Here is a 14,879-nt window from a genome sequence, read left to right as displayed (position 1 = left end):
AAATATCAACAACAATTGGACCTTAATTTCTCCAAATCGGCAAAGATTTCGACGAAAAACTTCAGAAAAGGAATCAAACAACTTAGAAATGATTCTTCAAGAAATACAGAGTGGGATTCAGAAGTTGGTGGAGCCTTTTGCTCCGGAAGTGGATGCCAGTGTAGAAATGAAAATGGGATTTTTCAGTGGTTTTACCTTGGACTGACTGATTACATATTGAACAAAGAAATCGAGAATAGCAGTAACAAAATTTTAAAAAAAAAGCATGTTTCCGAACAAAAAATTTAATCACTCTATCAACTCAAAAAATAAATAAAAAATAAAAATCATTACATAGTCAGGTATTGATTGGTTGATTGTCGGTAACCAAAACGGTATCCCTTCATTAACTGCGAGCTTTTATGGGCAGTAACGTTTATTGTTAAACTTGAACACAACATGACTCTAGGCATTAAATATCGGCTTTGCATAATTGCATTCGGGCACCAACAAGTCATCGTCTTAGCTCATTGAATGAACTTGGAGCTCTTTCTTGCCCCATTTTTTGTGGCTATGTGACAGACAACTGATAATGGAAGTGGGGAAAATGGGGTTGATGGTCCCAAAAAGTTCAGATGTCTTTCATGGACATGGATTCGGAAATGCCGAATGAACCCTGTTAATTTCGGTGACTATTTCCGGAATAAGCTCCACCTCACAACCGTCAAGTACCTCTTGGAGTTGCCAGAGCTTAGTAGCACCAAACACAGCACTGGCCACGAGAGGGTGTCGCAAAACAAAGGCTGCAGATTCTTTAAAACGTTAGAATTCAGTGTATAGCGTGTAGGCATATACGCTATAGGCATGAGTCATGCACGTTAATTTGACTACTACAATTCTTGGACAACATTATCAACAAATGAGGAAACAGGAAACATGCTGCTAGTATGTACAAAGCATATGCATACTGCCCAGACTACTTACAGTTTGAATTAACTGGAGAGTGATTTCTCTCCACCGAATTTGAAAATCTCTACACAAGTTGCACGGCAAGATATTTGTAATACTTGACTGTTAAAAATATTAAATTTACACTTTATTGACAGCTACAATTTCTAAAACTTTTTATTTTCCTTTTAAAATAATAAATGATTTGTACAAACTTGCATTGCTTCCAAGTGCTAAAATTGATACCCATCATTTCACTCCATTCGAAGGTTTATCGTCAAAAACCCTCATGTACCCTAGTGTTCTCGCAACTTTTCTTCTATATTTTTTAAAATTAACACTAATATATAATAAATAACTCAAACGTCTACAGAGTAAAAACGACTCTTGGTTATAACATTAAAGATCTCTGGAACTCATCAGGATGCTACATCATCTGTCAATAATAGGTCTTATATTCAAGAAAGACCAAATTATTAAGATGGAAGTGTAACGAGTAAATGTTAGTGTTTTAGCGCATAAATAACGAGATAACTATAAGAACCATAAAATATGAAAGATAAATGTCATACTAAAAATATTACTTACCTATTGCGAGAGATACAGGATGAATGCCATATTTCTTGGCGATTTTGACATACAGCTGTGACATGGTTCGAGATCTCAATTAGTAGAGACTTGTGGAAATCTTTGCACTCTGCCATTAACAGACTAATGAGGGAAAACAGTGATACAATGAAGTCTGCACGAAACTCCAGTAGTATTACTGTTTATTTATTAAGCATTTAGTACATGCCTAAAATTATCCTGACAATTGGGAGACATAATCCCATTGCAGAAACTCCACCCTCGACGATTCTTAATTTTTGAAAATGGGCAGAAAACTAATTGAATCCCAGCCAAATTTATAGCAATAATGCGCTATTTTTTCTAGCTTATGTTTTTCCATGTAAATGAGGAAGCAATTTGTCAAATTTTACTCACATCAGTAGCTTTTTTAATAGTAGAATTTGAAAGGCTGTATCTTGACTCCCCTTCAGCATACCTCCCTAATGAGACACATCCGATATTATCAGAAACATATTAGCAGTTACACAATCCCACAAAAAAGGTAGGAAACAAACCTCTGAAAAGATTCATACGAGCATCATCTGGACCTCCACCAAGAGAGAGATATTTCCCAGAGAGAATGCCCATCGCCAAAGGGCTGTATGCCAGCAAGCATACCCTAAAGAATAAGTAAAAAATGCTAACCATATTTAAAAATGTCCCATCCTAATAAGGCTATATGTAATTACTAGAATTCTTATTTTGAATGAAGTACTAAAAGCGGTGTTGAATTGGACATAACCAGAATCAGCTCAAGAGGTAAGAAGTTTTCTAGGTTTGACAGGTTATTACCGGAAATTAACCTCGGGATAATAAAATCTGAAGTAGATTGGGTGATACATTTTAAATTCGGTGGATCCTGACATTTTGATACTCGGTTTATGAATTTCCTACTAATGATTATTTAACAACTCTTTAATAATGTCTTAATTATTACTTTATTCAAAATAAAGATTCGAGTCATTACATCATGTTTGTTTCTTGTAATGCATAGAAATAGTACTGCATCTGTAGAGGTCAAACATGAGGTTCACTAATAAAAGTTAAGTCAAAAGGAAATAGATCTCAATATAAAATTTCATTACAATAACTAAATGGTGAAAAATTGAGGTATAGGTGTCGTGATGCTATATATGACATACACTTAGTTACATGAACTAAATGAAATCGATTATTTCAGGCTAAAGAAAAATTTGCATGAATTGTGTGATTAATAATCATCAACATTGTGCAAACAACATTGTGCAAACACACCTTTCATGACTACAGCATTCTGCCAACCCCGAATCAAAATTTCGGCAAAGAAGATTATAACAGTTCTGAAAACAAAAATGTCTCAGATTGGTCAGTTAAGTTATCATCAAATGCGAGAAAGAGGAGGGGTTAATACCGAAGAAAAAAGAAAAGAATTCTCATTACTTTCAAATAGAGTTGGGAATCATATAACACCTGCAAAGATACTATTCTAACATGGATAGAGATACGTTCAGCAGCATGAAGGAACTTCATGAGACCATAAGGTGTTTCATTGCTTAGCCCAACATATCTTATCTGCAAGTGACATGCTAATTACATTAGAAAGAACACGGCTTCAAAAAGTTTTGCTGTAATACAACCACCAACCTTACCGGCACCAATAGCTTTTTGTAGAGCAGAAAGTTGTTCCTCAATACTAACAGAAGAAAAAATTCTAGTGGGATCATACTCAATTTCTCCAAACATTGGCACATAGCTGGAACAAAGGCGTGTCGAAAAAAGTGATCAGTAAATTGCTTTTGTGTCTCTTGGGGAATGAAGCAACATATTTAGGCATACATATCTAAATTTGGATCATGTTATAAAATAGAGCTGATATACTAACCGATCAGGCCAATGAATTTGATACAAATCAATGCAGTCAGTTTGTAAGCGCGTCAAACTGCAAAAGCACATTATATTGTCAGACAACATTAAACATTCAAGTGCAAGAAGAAGCCAGCATGAAAAATAAATAACTGTGGTTAAATTCAAAAATGGAATGGAATAAAAACGAGCGCATGAAACGGGTCAGACCTGCCGTCAATGGCTTCAGTTATATTCCAGGCATCAAGACTTCCTGGTCCACCTCGAATCCAACCCATTTGTCCAGATGGCCCGCTAACCTGTCTCCGTACAGTTCAATAAAATTTTAGCAAAGTTTGTCTAGGCAGCAAACTCCAGCGATCAACCAATTAGGTTATATTTATTTTATCAATAATATCAGCACTTGCAGCATCCCTTGAAAAAAGTCAAACCAACACTTGAACAAAGCCCACAATCCAAATTTTCAGCTTAATGGCAAGAGTTTTCAGACTATTCATCACATAAAGTTTATCACTAAATCAAATCTTCTAGCTGGAAGAAAATAAAGCATTTGATCAAGTAATGCATAACAGCAAATTGCGCCTCAAAACCTTTGTTGCAAGTACAACTTGATCGCGGGGAATTTTCCGGGTTCGAATCCAACGGCCGAGATATTCCTCACTTCTCCCCTGGGTTTCTGCCCGCTGCGGAACCGGATACCTTCGACAAGGAAAGCCAATTGAGGTGACGAACAGGAAACGTGTGAATGTACAAATACTGAAAGCAAAGTACAATCATACATTTCGGCCGAGTCAAAGAAATTGATACGAGAATGGAAGGCTTTATCCAGAAGCTGAAAAGACTGCGCCAATGAGTTCTGCTCACCAAAAGTCATCGTCCCTGAAGCAGCGCAAGAACAAAAATGTAAACAGTTCTTGCCCAAAAAACACACAAAGAAGCAGAAATCGAAATTATATGAAACCTAAGCAGAGTCTTGAAACAACCAAGTCGGAAGTGAGATTGAAAAGAGGAACCGCCATGGATGGAATTGGGTTCGAAAAGACGGATAAAGTTCTAAAGCTGCTCACTCCACGAACAAGACAATATTTTGACTCGCGTTTTTTAGGTCCCTAGCAAAATAAAAAAAAAAAAGAAAAAGACATTGGAGATGCGGGGGATCGAACCCCGTGCCTCTCGCATGCAAAGCGAGCGCTCTACCATTTGAGCTACATCCCCCTTCTTGCTGTTCAACTACATGTGTATATTTTTAATATTTAAAGACATCAATTTCTTCATTAAAGCATCTACATTGTATGTTAAAGGGGTGTTATAACACCCTTTAACACACACTCTCCAATGTGAGTGGGCGTTAGCGTTATAACGCCCACTCACATGAGAGAGAGTGTGGGGCGTTCAAATGTATGAACGCCCCTGTGTCAGTTTTTTTAAAAAAAAAATTCGATAATTAGCGACGGTTTGTTACCGTCGCTCAATCCGTCGCTGAACGCGGATCCCACACACAATTTTCCTTATTTAATGTATTGGCTTAAATTTCAAATTTGTATGTTTTAAAAAAATTTCGAAAATTAAAATAAATTAAAAAATAATGTTAAATTAAAAATATATTATTATTAATATAAAATAATAACAATTCGAATTTCTTAAAAAATTTGAATGTGAATATATTTAATTTAAAGTAAGAGTAAGATGAATGAGTGGACAGCGGGACCTACAAATAATGGGTGTGAATGTTAAAATGAATGTGGTAGAATAGATGTGTTAATATAATGTGTATGTGGCATGTGAACTCTACGATTTTTGATGAGGTGGTGGGTGTTATAATACCCACCAATGCGGATGTCCTTAAGAGCTGGTAATCTTGCCAATTTTGCTTCTGCTTTTGTGTCAGCACTAGAATCTTCTCGGCCACGTCTTATTTTAAATGTCATAACTTAGCTCGCGTAAAAAACGAAGTAATTATCTGAATTTTACTATCAAAATTCCCAAATTATCTATGAAAATTCACGTTGAATGAACTGAGAATACAAACGAGCAAACCGAATTTAACTTGTTTAGCAACAATATTTGAATTACTGCGATTACATACAAAGTTCGCACTATTAAATTCTTTTATTTGTAGTCATTGAGGACACATAAATTCACAGTAGTTAAGATCAGCTCAAGTTTAAAATAAAATGTTAAACAGTTTATTAAACCTTTCATTTTGAACTAATTTTCGATCCTAACAAATGATATAAGATAAGGTCTTTCTTGAACTCTAATATTTGTATATACATACATAACAACATCATTAAAAAAAATATCTTTATATTCTCTAAAGAAGATTATGATTATTGGAAAATTCTTATATATACACACTTGGCGCACATAATGATGACAAGTGGTGTGACATGAAATTTCAAATATAATCAACTATTTCATGTTGCGTTGCACATTTTATTTTTATTAAACTTGTTTTTATCGAAATTTTTATAAAGAATATCTCTGTCGATGGTGGGTTTTTTTTTTTTTGTCTTATGTGGTCTAATATGACTGGTGTTTTTCTACAATTTGATGTGCACCCTCAAATATAACAACATTATTAATTGACCTTCATAATTTTCATTGGACCGTCTATGGCAACATACCATTTTTGTCTACTCTCTAAATTAGATATGTCTAGTCTTGTCACGTTTCTTTTGTCAACACATCTTCGTGTGGCTCACAACAAAACGTAATGATAAATTTTTACATGATTTTAAAACAATAAATAAAGAAAAATATGTTTATCCATAAATGATTTGAATTAGATTTGACGGGCGCAATCAATCAGACAACCTCAACTCCTCAAGTATATCTTCACTCAGCAGCCAGACATGAATATGAGATAAAGACGGTAGATGGACTTAATTAGAAATTGAGTGGGTCTCATGTGAGATCGTCTCACGGATCATAATCTGTGAGACGGATCAACCTTACCCATATTCATAATAAAAAGTAATACTCTTAACATAAAAAGTAATACTTTTTAATGGATGACCCAAATAAAAGATGTCTCATAAATACGACCCGTGAGACCGTCCTTAGAAATTACGATTGTCACTACAAAAAAACGGTGGAATTAGTGACGGTTTTATGGTAAACATAGCGACGGTTTTTGATAAAACGCCGCTTTAATAGCGACGGTTTTTTTAGAAACCGTCACCTATTAAAGTAGGCGATGGTTTATCAAAAACCATCATCAATATTGCTACTGTTCGAACAAACCCGTCGTCATTTTTTGCGAGGGGTTTTTTCACCGTCGCCTTTGGCGACGTTTATATTTAAGTCTGTCGCCATATTAGGCGACGGGTTTTTCATTATTGGTCACTATTAGCGACGGTTGTGCAAACCGTCGCCGATCGACTATGTAAAAAACCGTTGCTATTGGTGACGGTTTATTAAAAATGTCGCTAATGACGACGGTTTTTTAAAAATCGTCGCTATAATTCTATATATACCGGGGTTCGCATCCTATCATTAAAAAATATCGACATATCATTTAAAATTCTTAGTAAATTAGAAAAATGTTGACTTGTAGATGTCATACAAAAATTGTACCAAAATAAACGAAAATTAAAATTTAATATATCGAAACAAAACTTTGAAAATTAATTTACGCAAACAAAAAAATTAGACAAGTTATTGGACCAAGAATATTATTTTTTTCTTAAACAATTTCATTCACTATGAGGTAACACAAAATGGGGACTATATTTTTTTGTTTCTTGTTGTACATTTTATAATCCAATTGTGAATATAAAAATATATTATTAGTAAACTACCAAAAGACACCAAGTTAGTGTAACAAAGAGCATTTATTTCATATTTCTTTTTCATTAAAAAAATATTAAAAGTGTAAACCATAGTTTTTTGCTCATAGATGAACAAACATTTTATAATCTTTTTCATGATACATATATATTATGTATTGATTAAGCAAATTGGTGGGAGTACTTCAATAATCAAGTTTAGTGAAAAGAGCTTTCGAGAATATACAAAACTTAAATAAATATGCAAAACTTAATTTGTTACATCACATGATATATGTGTTTATTTTAAAAAATAATATTGTTTTGAAGCAGTAATATCATATCATGGAAAATAATGATAAATTTCGATGTAAAAGAATTAAACAAATAGTCAAAAAATTGTCTAAAAAAATATGAGAATATCATTACACTAAAATTTATTGAATATAAAAACCTAAAATTTGTTTCCAAAATTTGTTTTCTACATTCACCATAAATTGAAAAAAAAAATATTTAAGTTGTAGATATCCTTAAGCATTTAATGCATAAGCTAAACTCTTTATAGTCAAGCGTAATAAGAAAATATTCATTTTATCGAATCATTCTATAGTTCAACCTAAACATACTAAATAAATAAAATAATCTATTAAAGCGTGCTATAAAAATCAATATGACAGAACAAAATAGAAACTACTGCAAAGATTTCGCTAAATACATGGTAAATAAATAAACATTTTAGAAAAGTTTATTTTCCCTTAATGGAAAGAACCCGAAGGGTTTGGCCAAGCTGCATTTGATGTCAGGTTCCACCTGTAACACACTTTCAAGTGTAGTTCCTTGATAAATATTTGATGCATTGAATATTCATTTGTTGGTTTCTTTCAAACTCATGAATAAGATCTTGGAGTATCTGTAAGTTCTGGCTTGGGCAATAGACCACTCCATTTGGGGTGGTTGACCAGGTGGTAAGGGTCTAGAAACAGAACAAAATTTCTAAAATATACAATGACAGAACAAAATGTAAACTACTATAAAGTTTTCGCTAAATACACGGTAAATAAATTAACATTTCTAAAATCCTTAAATAAACGTTTCTAAAATTCTTAAATGAAAAAATCTTTGATTTCAATCGTTGTTTCTACTCATAATTATTATTTTTCGAAATTTTTTTGAAGAACCTTACTTTAATTTTTCCATTTAAGGATCTTAGAAACTTTTATTTATGACATGTTTAAGTTTAAATAATTCAAGAAATGCAATAACATATTTACCAAAAAACATGAATATACCAGCATTACATCTAGGGGTGTCAATCGGGTGTGTTGGGTCGGGTTTCGGGTCAACCCGCGAAATTTTTTTATTTTTTTTCAACCCGAACCCAACCTGAACTCGAAGCATCCCGAAAACCCCCAACCCAAACACGAACCCGCATAACCCGACTCAACCCGTCTAACCCGAATTTTATTTATTTTTTTAAAATTTGTTTAAATTTTTTAAAAAAAATTAATGGAAAAAGTTAAAAATAATAATAATATTTTAATTTAAACTTGAATATTCATTTGCTGGTTTCTTTCAAACTCATGAATAAGATCTTGGAGTACCTGTAAGTTCTGGCTTGGGCAATAGACCACTCCATTTGGGTTGGTGGACCAGGCGGTAAGGGTCTAGAAACAGAACAAAATGTAAACTACTACAAAGTTTTCGCTAAATAAATAAACATTTCTAAAATCCTTAAATAAACGTTTCTAAAATCCTTAAATGAAAAAATTTTTGATTTCAATCGTTGTTTCTACTCGTAATTATTATTTTTCGAAATTTTTTTAAAGAACCTTACTTTAATTTTTCCATTTAAGGATTTTAGAAACTTTTATTTATGACATGTTTAAGTTTCAATAATTCAAGAAATCCAATAACAGATTTACCAAGAAACATGAATATACCAGCATTACATATTTATTTACATCGATATACATTGAAGAAAGTTGAACAGAAGATGGTAACATGTTTTAATTGGATAAACTATTGTGGAAACATGAATAAGATTTGAGATGAGAGGTTAGTCTCATACAAATCATTTTTTTTAATTCAAAATACATATTTTTTTTTTATAAAATGTAAAATACAATAAGTCTAAAATATTATATCATCATATTACCATACATTATTTTGTTAATATCATCAAAAATAAGAAGTAAAGATTACCAACCTTATTTCGGAAGTTTAAATAAAAAAAATACATAATGACAACATTATACTCTGGATCCAATTCAAAATTTGATAAAAATCAGTTTAAAATTAAATGAGGGTGGTAGTTGTCTATCATTTTGTAAAAGAAAAAGCTCACACATCTCATACCTCAAAACAAAACAACAAAAACAAATGAAATCATTATATTAGCGTAGTATATTTTTTTTTTGGTTGAATATTACATTCAAGTATTGAAAAGGCATAAGAGAACATTGAGTTACAAATCCAAACCAAAATTATGCAGAATCACAAAGGAATAAAAATTATAATGTGTGAATGTAGAAGCCCGTATCCCATTCCCAAAGTGAAAGGAACAAAAAATTTACATTATTTGACGAAATTGCTTGAATACTAAAAAGATAATTAAGATATTATTTAGAATTTGTTTGAAGCTTGTTTTTTCTAAATTTTTTTTGTTAAATTTCAAAGAGAACGACAATTCTACAACTTCTCATTTATTTTTATTTAATTCAATTATTTTTGTGTCAACTGGTGCAAACTTTGCATATCATCAAAAACCATTATTATAAAACGGGAAACCTTGCACAACATCAATAAATCAAATAGCTATAATACCAAAATAGATGAATTGCAAGGAAGTCTTAAATCTACGATTCTTTTGCAAACCATTTGCATTTAAACCTATAAACCAAAACAAAATTAATAACAATAAAGGAAATAAAAAAGTGAGTAGATAACCATTAACTTTATTTGTCGTCGCATAAGTTTTTTCTCTCCTGCGTTTCTTTTACGGTGATTTATGAATACATAATAGAACAATTAGATGTTTTTAGTTTAAAATGATAATTTTCATCAAACAAAAGGTGAATATGAAAAATCGTGTGAATTAGTTAAAATAAGAAACAATTTTTCGTGAATTTTCGATAAATCAAACCTTTCTCTTTGTTGCCGAAATCCGAGAATAGACCGTAATTATAAGGATTAAGCAGCTATGATCATTTTCATAGTCGTTTTTCTATTTGAATATGTCGATCACGCACTTTTAGTAATGCTAATGCTATATATATGAAAGAAATCGATACATAGTGTTTGGGCTATTATATGATTTAAAATACTTGAGTTGAACAGTGATCCATTAAATATAATTTTGAAAAAAGGGTAAAAACCGGATCCTAAAACAATAATAAAAATTAAGATATATAAACATTTTTAATAATAATAATAAACTAAAAACGGTTGAATTAGCGACGGTTATAGGATAATCCGTCGCTATTAGAAACCGTCACAGATCGGTTTGACAAACAACTGTCGCTATTAGCGACGGTTTTTATTACTGTCGCCACTAGCGACGGTTAAATACAACGTCGTCGATCGCAATCGGCGACATTTGTCAAAAACTGTCGCTATTGGCGACAGTTTATTTTAAAACAGTCGCTAATTGCGACGGGTTTACGCAAAACCGTCGCTATTATTCTATATATACCGTCATTCGCGAACATTTTCTTCACGCGATTTTCGCCTTTCTTCTCTGATAGTAGCGAAACTCTATTGATTTTTTCGCAGTTGGTGTCTAAAAAATGACGATGGGGACAATGAAAACGAAGCTGGCGGACAAACCCGAATCTGGTATAAAATTTTTGTAAAAAATAAATATAATTATTTGTTTATGATTTTGTCGACACTTGATTTATATTTGTTCAAAATTTTGAAGATTTGAAATACTGTATTAATTTGGACACTTAAGTTTCATTTTACTGTATTTTTTAATTAAGAACTTGTGGTTAGTTATAATTTGAATATCTCTGTATAGTTTATTTTTTTAATCATATTCAAGGTTAATAATCGATTTGTTTATGATTGTGTTCGTACAAAAATATGATTTGATCAAATTTTTGTTAAAGTGATTAAAATACTATTTTAGTTGAGAATATTGTTGTAAACAAACCGAATCAAGTCAAATATGACTAAAATTTGAAGATTCGAATTCGTTGAGCTCAATTAGAAAGTTTTAAAACTTTTAGCTCGAATTTAGTTCGAATTAAAGCCTGAGTTCGAGTTCGGCTCGAAATATTCGTGCATATTTGCGAATTATTCGAACTATTACTCGATAATAAGTACTCAAAATTGGTTTATTTTTTTAATATATAATTATACTGTATTAATAAAATATTGAGACTTGCGAACTATCGAACACAATAATATGGGCTCGAGTTTGACTTGAAAGAAGCTCGAACATGTTCGAGTTCAACACGAATTCGATAAGCTCAAATACAAATCAAAGAGTGGGCTCGAAAAACTCGCGAACCGATTTGGTTCGTTTACACCCCTAGTTTGGAGGTGAAATACCATTTCTTAAAATCAAATTACTTCGAAAATGAAAACGAAGCTGACGAAAATCCGTGTCAGGTATGAAATTTTGTGCAAATAAATATAATAATTTGTTTGTGATATCGTCGATGTTTGATTTTATTTGTTCAAGTCTTATTTGAGGATTTGAAATGCTGCACTAATTTGGACACTTAGGTCCATTTTTATTATAATTTTTTACTTTAAAACATGTGTTCATTTATTTTTTTAACCATATTCAAGCTAAATTATTGATTTGTTTATGATTGTGTAAATATGAAAATTCCATTAATTCAATATTTAATTTTTAGTGCTTAAAATTCTATATAATTTAGGTGGAGACATATCATTTCTTGTAATCAAATTCAAGCAAGTTGTCGCTGATAATCACTATCTGACTCATTCTTTATGTTCATTTTTTTGATTATATATATATTAAATAATAATAGTAATAACATGCAGGAGAATGTGTAAACTTCCAAAATGAAAACGAAGCTGGCGACAACCGGAATCAGGTATGAAATTTTTATGCAAATAAATATAATAATTTGTTTATGATCTTGTCGATGCTTGAGTTGTATTTGTTCAAAACCTTGTTTGAGGATTTGAAACGCTACACTCATTTGGACACGTATGCCTCTTTTTATTGTATTTTTTTTAATTAAAATACGTGTTCAGTTATAATTTGGATGTCTTTGTATAGTCTATCTTTTTGTAACCATATTCGAGTTAAATTATTGATTTGTTTATGATTGTGTCGTTCCAAAAGTTCCATTCATTCAATATTTAATTTGAGTGCTTAAAATTCTATATTAGTTGGGTGGAGACATACAATTTCTTGTAATCAAATTCAAGCAAGTTTTTGCTGATAATCACTCTCTGAGCCATTCTTTATGTTCATTTTTTATTAATAATAATAATAATAATAATAAATGCAAGAGAATGTGTATACTTCTAAAATGAAATTGAAGCTGTCGACAATCGAAATCAGGTATTAATTTTTTGTGCAAATAACTATACTAATTTGTGTAAGATATTGTCGATGCTTGATTTGTCTTTGTTCAAAATTTTGTTTGAGAATTTTAAATATTGCTATAATTTTGACACTTATGTACCATTTTATTGTATTTTTTACTTGAAAACATGTGCTCAATTATAATTTGGATGTCTTTGTATAGTCTATCTCATGTACTAATATCCAAGCAAAATTATTTATATGTTTATGATTGTGTCAGTACAAAAGTTGAATTTGATTAAAATATTATATTAGGTTGGAGCAAGTTTTTTATGATAATCAACTCTTTGGGGGAAGGAAACAAACCATTAGTGGTGGATAAATTCATCTTAATAATCTACCCAAAAACAACATAATTAATTTTTGATGTCTTCATATTTACATAATTGTGTGTAATATATATGGTAAGTATGTATATTGTCCATGCATTTTATGACCTAAATGAAATCTTGAATTGTGAATGCTTCTTAAACGTCGATCACCCTCGTGAAATGTTTATACATACATTCTATGTTTTTTTGCATTTAATTTTTGTTTTCCAAGTTATTTTTTGTTTAATATATGTTTTTGATATAGGTAATGAGATTGTTGGTAGACAAGTGGATAAGAGACGTGTTAAACAAGTGTACAGACAAACGGCTCGCCAGGTTTTCATTTTAATATTTTCACTTTTGTTGAATTAAGTTAGGCATCATTTTTTATTTGATGAATTTGTAGGTAAAGATTTCAAATTTAAAATAAAAAATCTACTAATTGATATGAGAATCGAAATCATACTTATCTTTTCGTTGTATTTGTATTCTAATTTTTGGTTCCCAAATATTCTGTTTGGTGCAACATAAATGATGAAGAAGGACATCTGGCAAAACTTCGGAATTGTATGAATTGAGGTACAATTGTATTTTTGTCAGTAATTTTGAAAAGGTATGATATTTTACTTATTTAAATATATATTATTTTTTTATCATAGTTGAAAATCAAGAACAAAGACATGATTATAAGGAAGAAGAATCTAAAGATCCTATCATAGAAGAGAAATATGTATACATAGATATCAGATAATTATAACAATGAAATTGTGTTGAATGATTTTGAGGGAACAAAATATTCTCATCGAATTTGTGGTGAAGAAAAGGGTAAAAGTGGCAAGAATCTCGGTGTTTGTGGTGAAGAAAAGGGTAAAAGTGGGAAGAAACTTGGTGTCCTCAAGCGGTTTGTATAGCCCGTAGATTTTTAATAAAGTAGTAGATAATTGACCATATGTTCTCAATTAAAATACAGTAGAAGGAAACCGAAGTGTCCAAATTAGTGTGATATTTCAATTTTTCAAAGTTTTGAACAAATACAAATCTAGCATCGACAATATAATAAACAAATCATTATATTTATTCTTACAAAAATTTTATACCTGATTTCAATTGTCGCCAACTTCGTTTTCATTGTCTTCATCTTCATTTTCACTTTGGAAATACTCATCTTCTATATATTATTATTATTATTATTATTATTATTATTATTATCATCAAAAAGTTGCACATAAAATTTGACTCTGAGAGTATGATTATATCATCAAGGACATGCTTGAATTTGATTATAAGAAATAATTTTTGTCCAAATAAATATAATAACTTGTTTGGACAATCTTGCTGATAATCACTCTCTTGAGATTGAGTCAATCTTTATGTTCAATTTTTTTGATTATATATATTTAATAATAATAATAATTATTTAATAATAATAATAATAATAATAATAATAATAATAATATGTAGGAAAATGCGTATTTCCAAAATAAAAACAAAGCTGACAACAACCAGAATCAGATATTAATTTTTTTTGCAAATAAATATATTAATTTATTTATGATCTTGTCGATGCTTGATCTGTCTTTGTTCAAAACTTTGTTTGAGGATTTGAAATATTGCTCTAATTTGGACACTTAAGTACCTTTTTATTGTATTTTTTATTTGAAAACATGTGTTCAATTATAACTTGGATGTCTTCTTATAGTCTATCGCATGTAATCATATTCAAGCAAAAGTATTGATTTGTTTATGATTGTGTCAGTACAAAAGTTGAATTTGATTAAAATACTATATTAGGTTGGAGGAGACATATCATTTCTTGTAATCAAATTCCATCAAGTCCTTGTTGATAATCAC

At 30.8% G+C, this 14,879-nt stretch overlaps 1 protein-coding gene and 1 non-coding gene across 6 annotated transcripts; both read right to left on the bottom strand.

Annotated features, from left to right (window-relative positions):
- Positions 1-356: 356 nt before the first annotated feature.
- LOC140830413 (uncharacterized) lies at positions 357-4,492 on the bottom strand. Of its 5 annotated transcripts, none has more exons than XR_012117616.1 (12): positions 4,340-4,492; positions 4,158-4,257; positions 3,969-4,077; positions 3,589-3,677; positions 3,398-3,454; positions 3,160-3,268; positions 2,956-3,087; positions 2,791-2,855; positions 2,052-2,155; positions 1,912-1,976; positions 1,516-1,638; positions 357-782 (listed from the first exon to the last, which is right to left on the bottom strand). XR_012117616.1 is itself a non-coding variant. In XM_073193687.1 (12 exons), exons 1-12 carry the CDS (start codon positions 4,395-4,397, stop codon positions 622-624), a joined length of 1,104 nt encoding a protein of 367 aa, XP_073049788.1. In that variant the 5' UTR covers positions 4,398-4,492; the 3' UTR covers positions 357-621. The 5 variants fall into 5 exon arrangements, 3 of the variants coding, with proteins under 3 accessions (XP_073049788.1, XP_073049790.1, XP_073049789.1); XR_012117617.1 differs by having other exon boundaries at positions 1,516-1,624; XM_073193687.1 differs by having other exon boundaries at positions 1,516-1,570.
- A 28-nt stretch (positions 4,493-4,520) lies between these two features.
- TRNAA-UGC (transfer RNA alanine (anticodon UGC)) lies at positions 4,521-4,593 on the bottom strand. The gene has a single exon. It is a non-coding gene; the product is annotated as a tRNA-Ala (tRNA).
- Between the last annotated feature and the right edge of the window lie 10,286 nt (positions 4,594-14,879).

Source organism: Primulina eburnea, chromosome 4, assembly GCF_022965805.1.
Source record: "Primulina eburnea isolate SZY01 chromosome 4, ASM2296580v1, whole genome shotgun sequence".
NCBI lineage: Eukaryota > Viridiplantae > Streptophyta > Magnoliopsida > Lamiales > Gesneriaceae > Primulina > Primulina eburnea.
The sequence above is the reverse complement of the archived record's forward strand: the minus strand, read 5'-3'. Positions and strand labels throughout refer to the sequence as shown.

Bases quoted from the DNA above. Each gene is read 5' to 3' on its own strand.
- LOC140830413 (XM_073193687.1), bottom strand. From the start codon at position 4,397: ATGGCGGTTCCTCTTTTCAATCTCACTTCCGACTTGGTTGTTTCAAGA. The intron at 3,269-3,397 runs GTTAGTATATCA...CCTTTGTTCCAG, and splicing joins CAAATTCATTGGCCTGATCG to CTATGTGCCAATGTTTGGAG. The intron at 2,856-2,955 runs GTAATGAGAATT...TTTTGTTTTCAG, and splicing joins ATTCCCAACTCTATTTGAAA to AACTGTTATAATCTTCTTTG.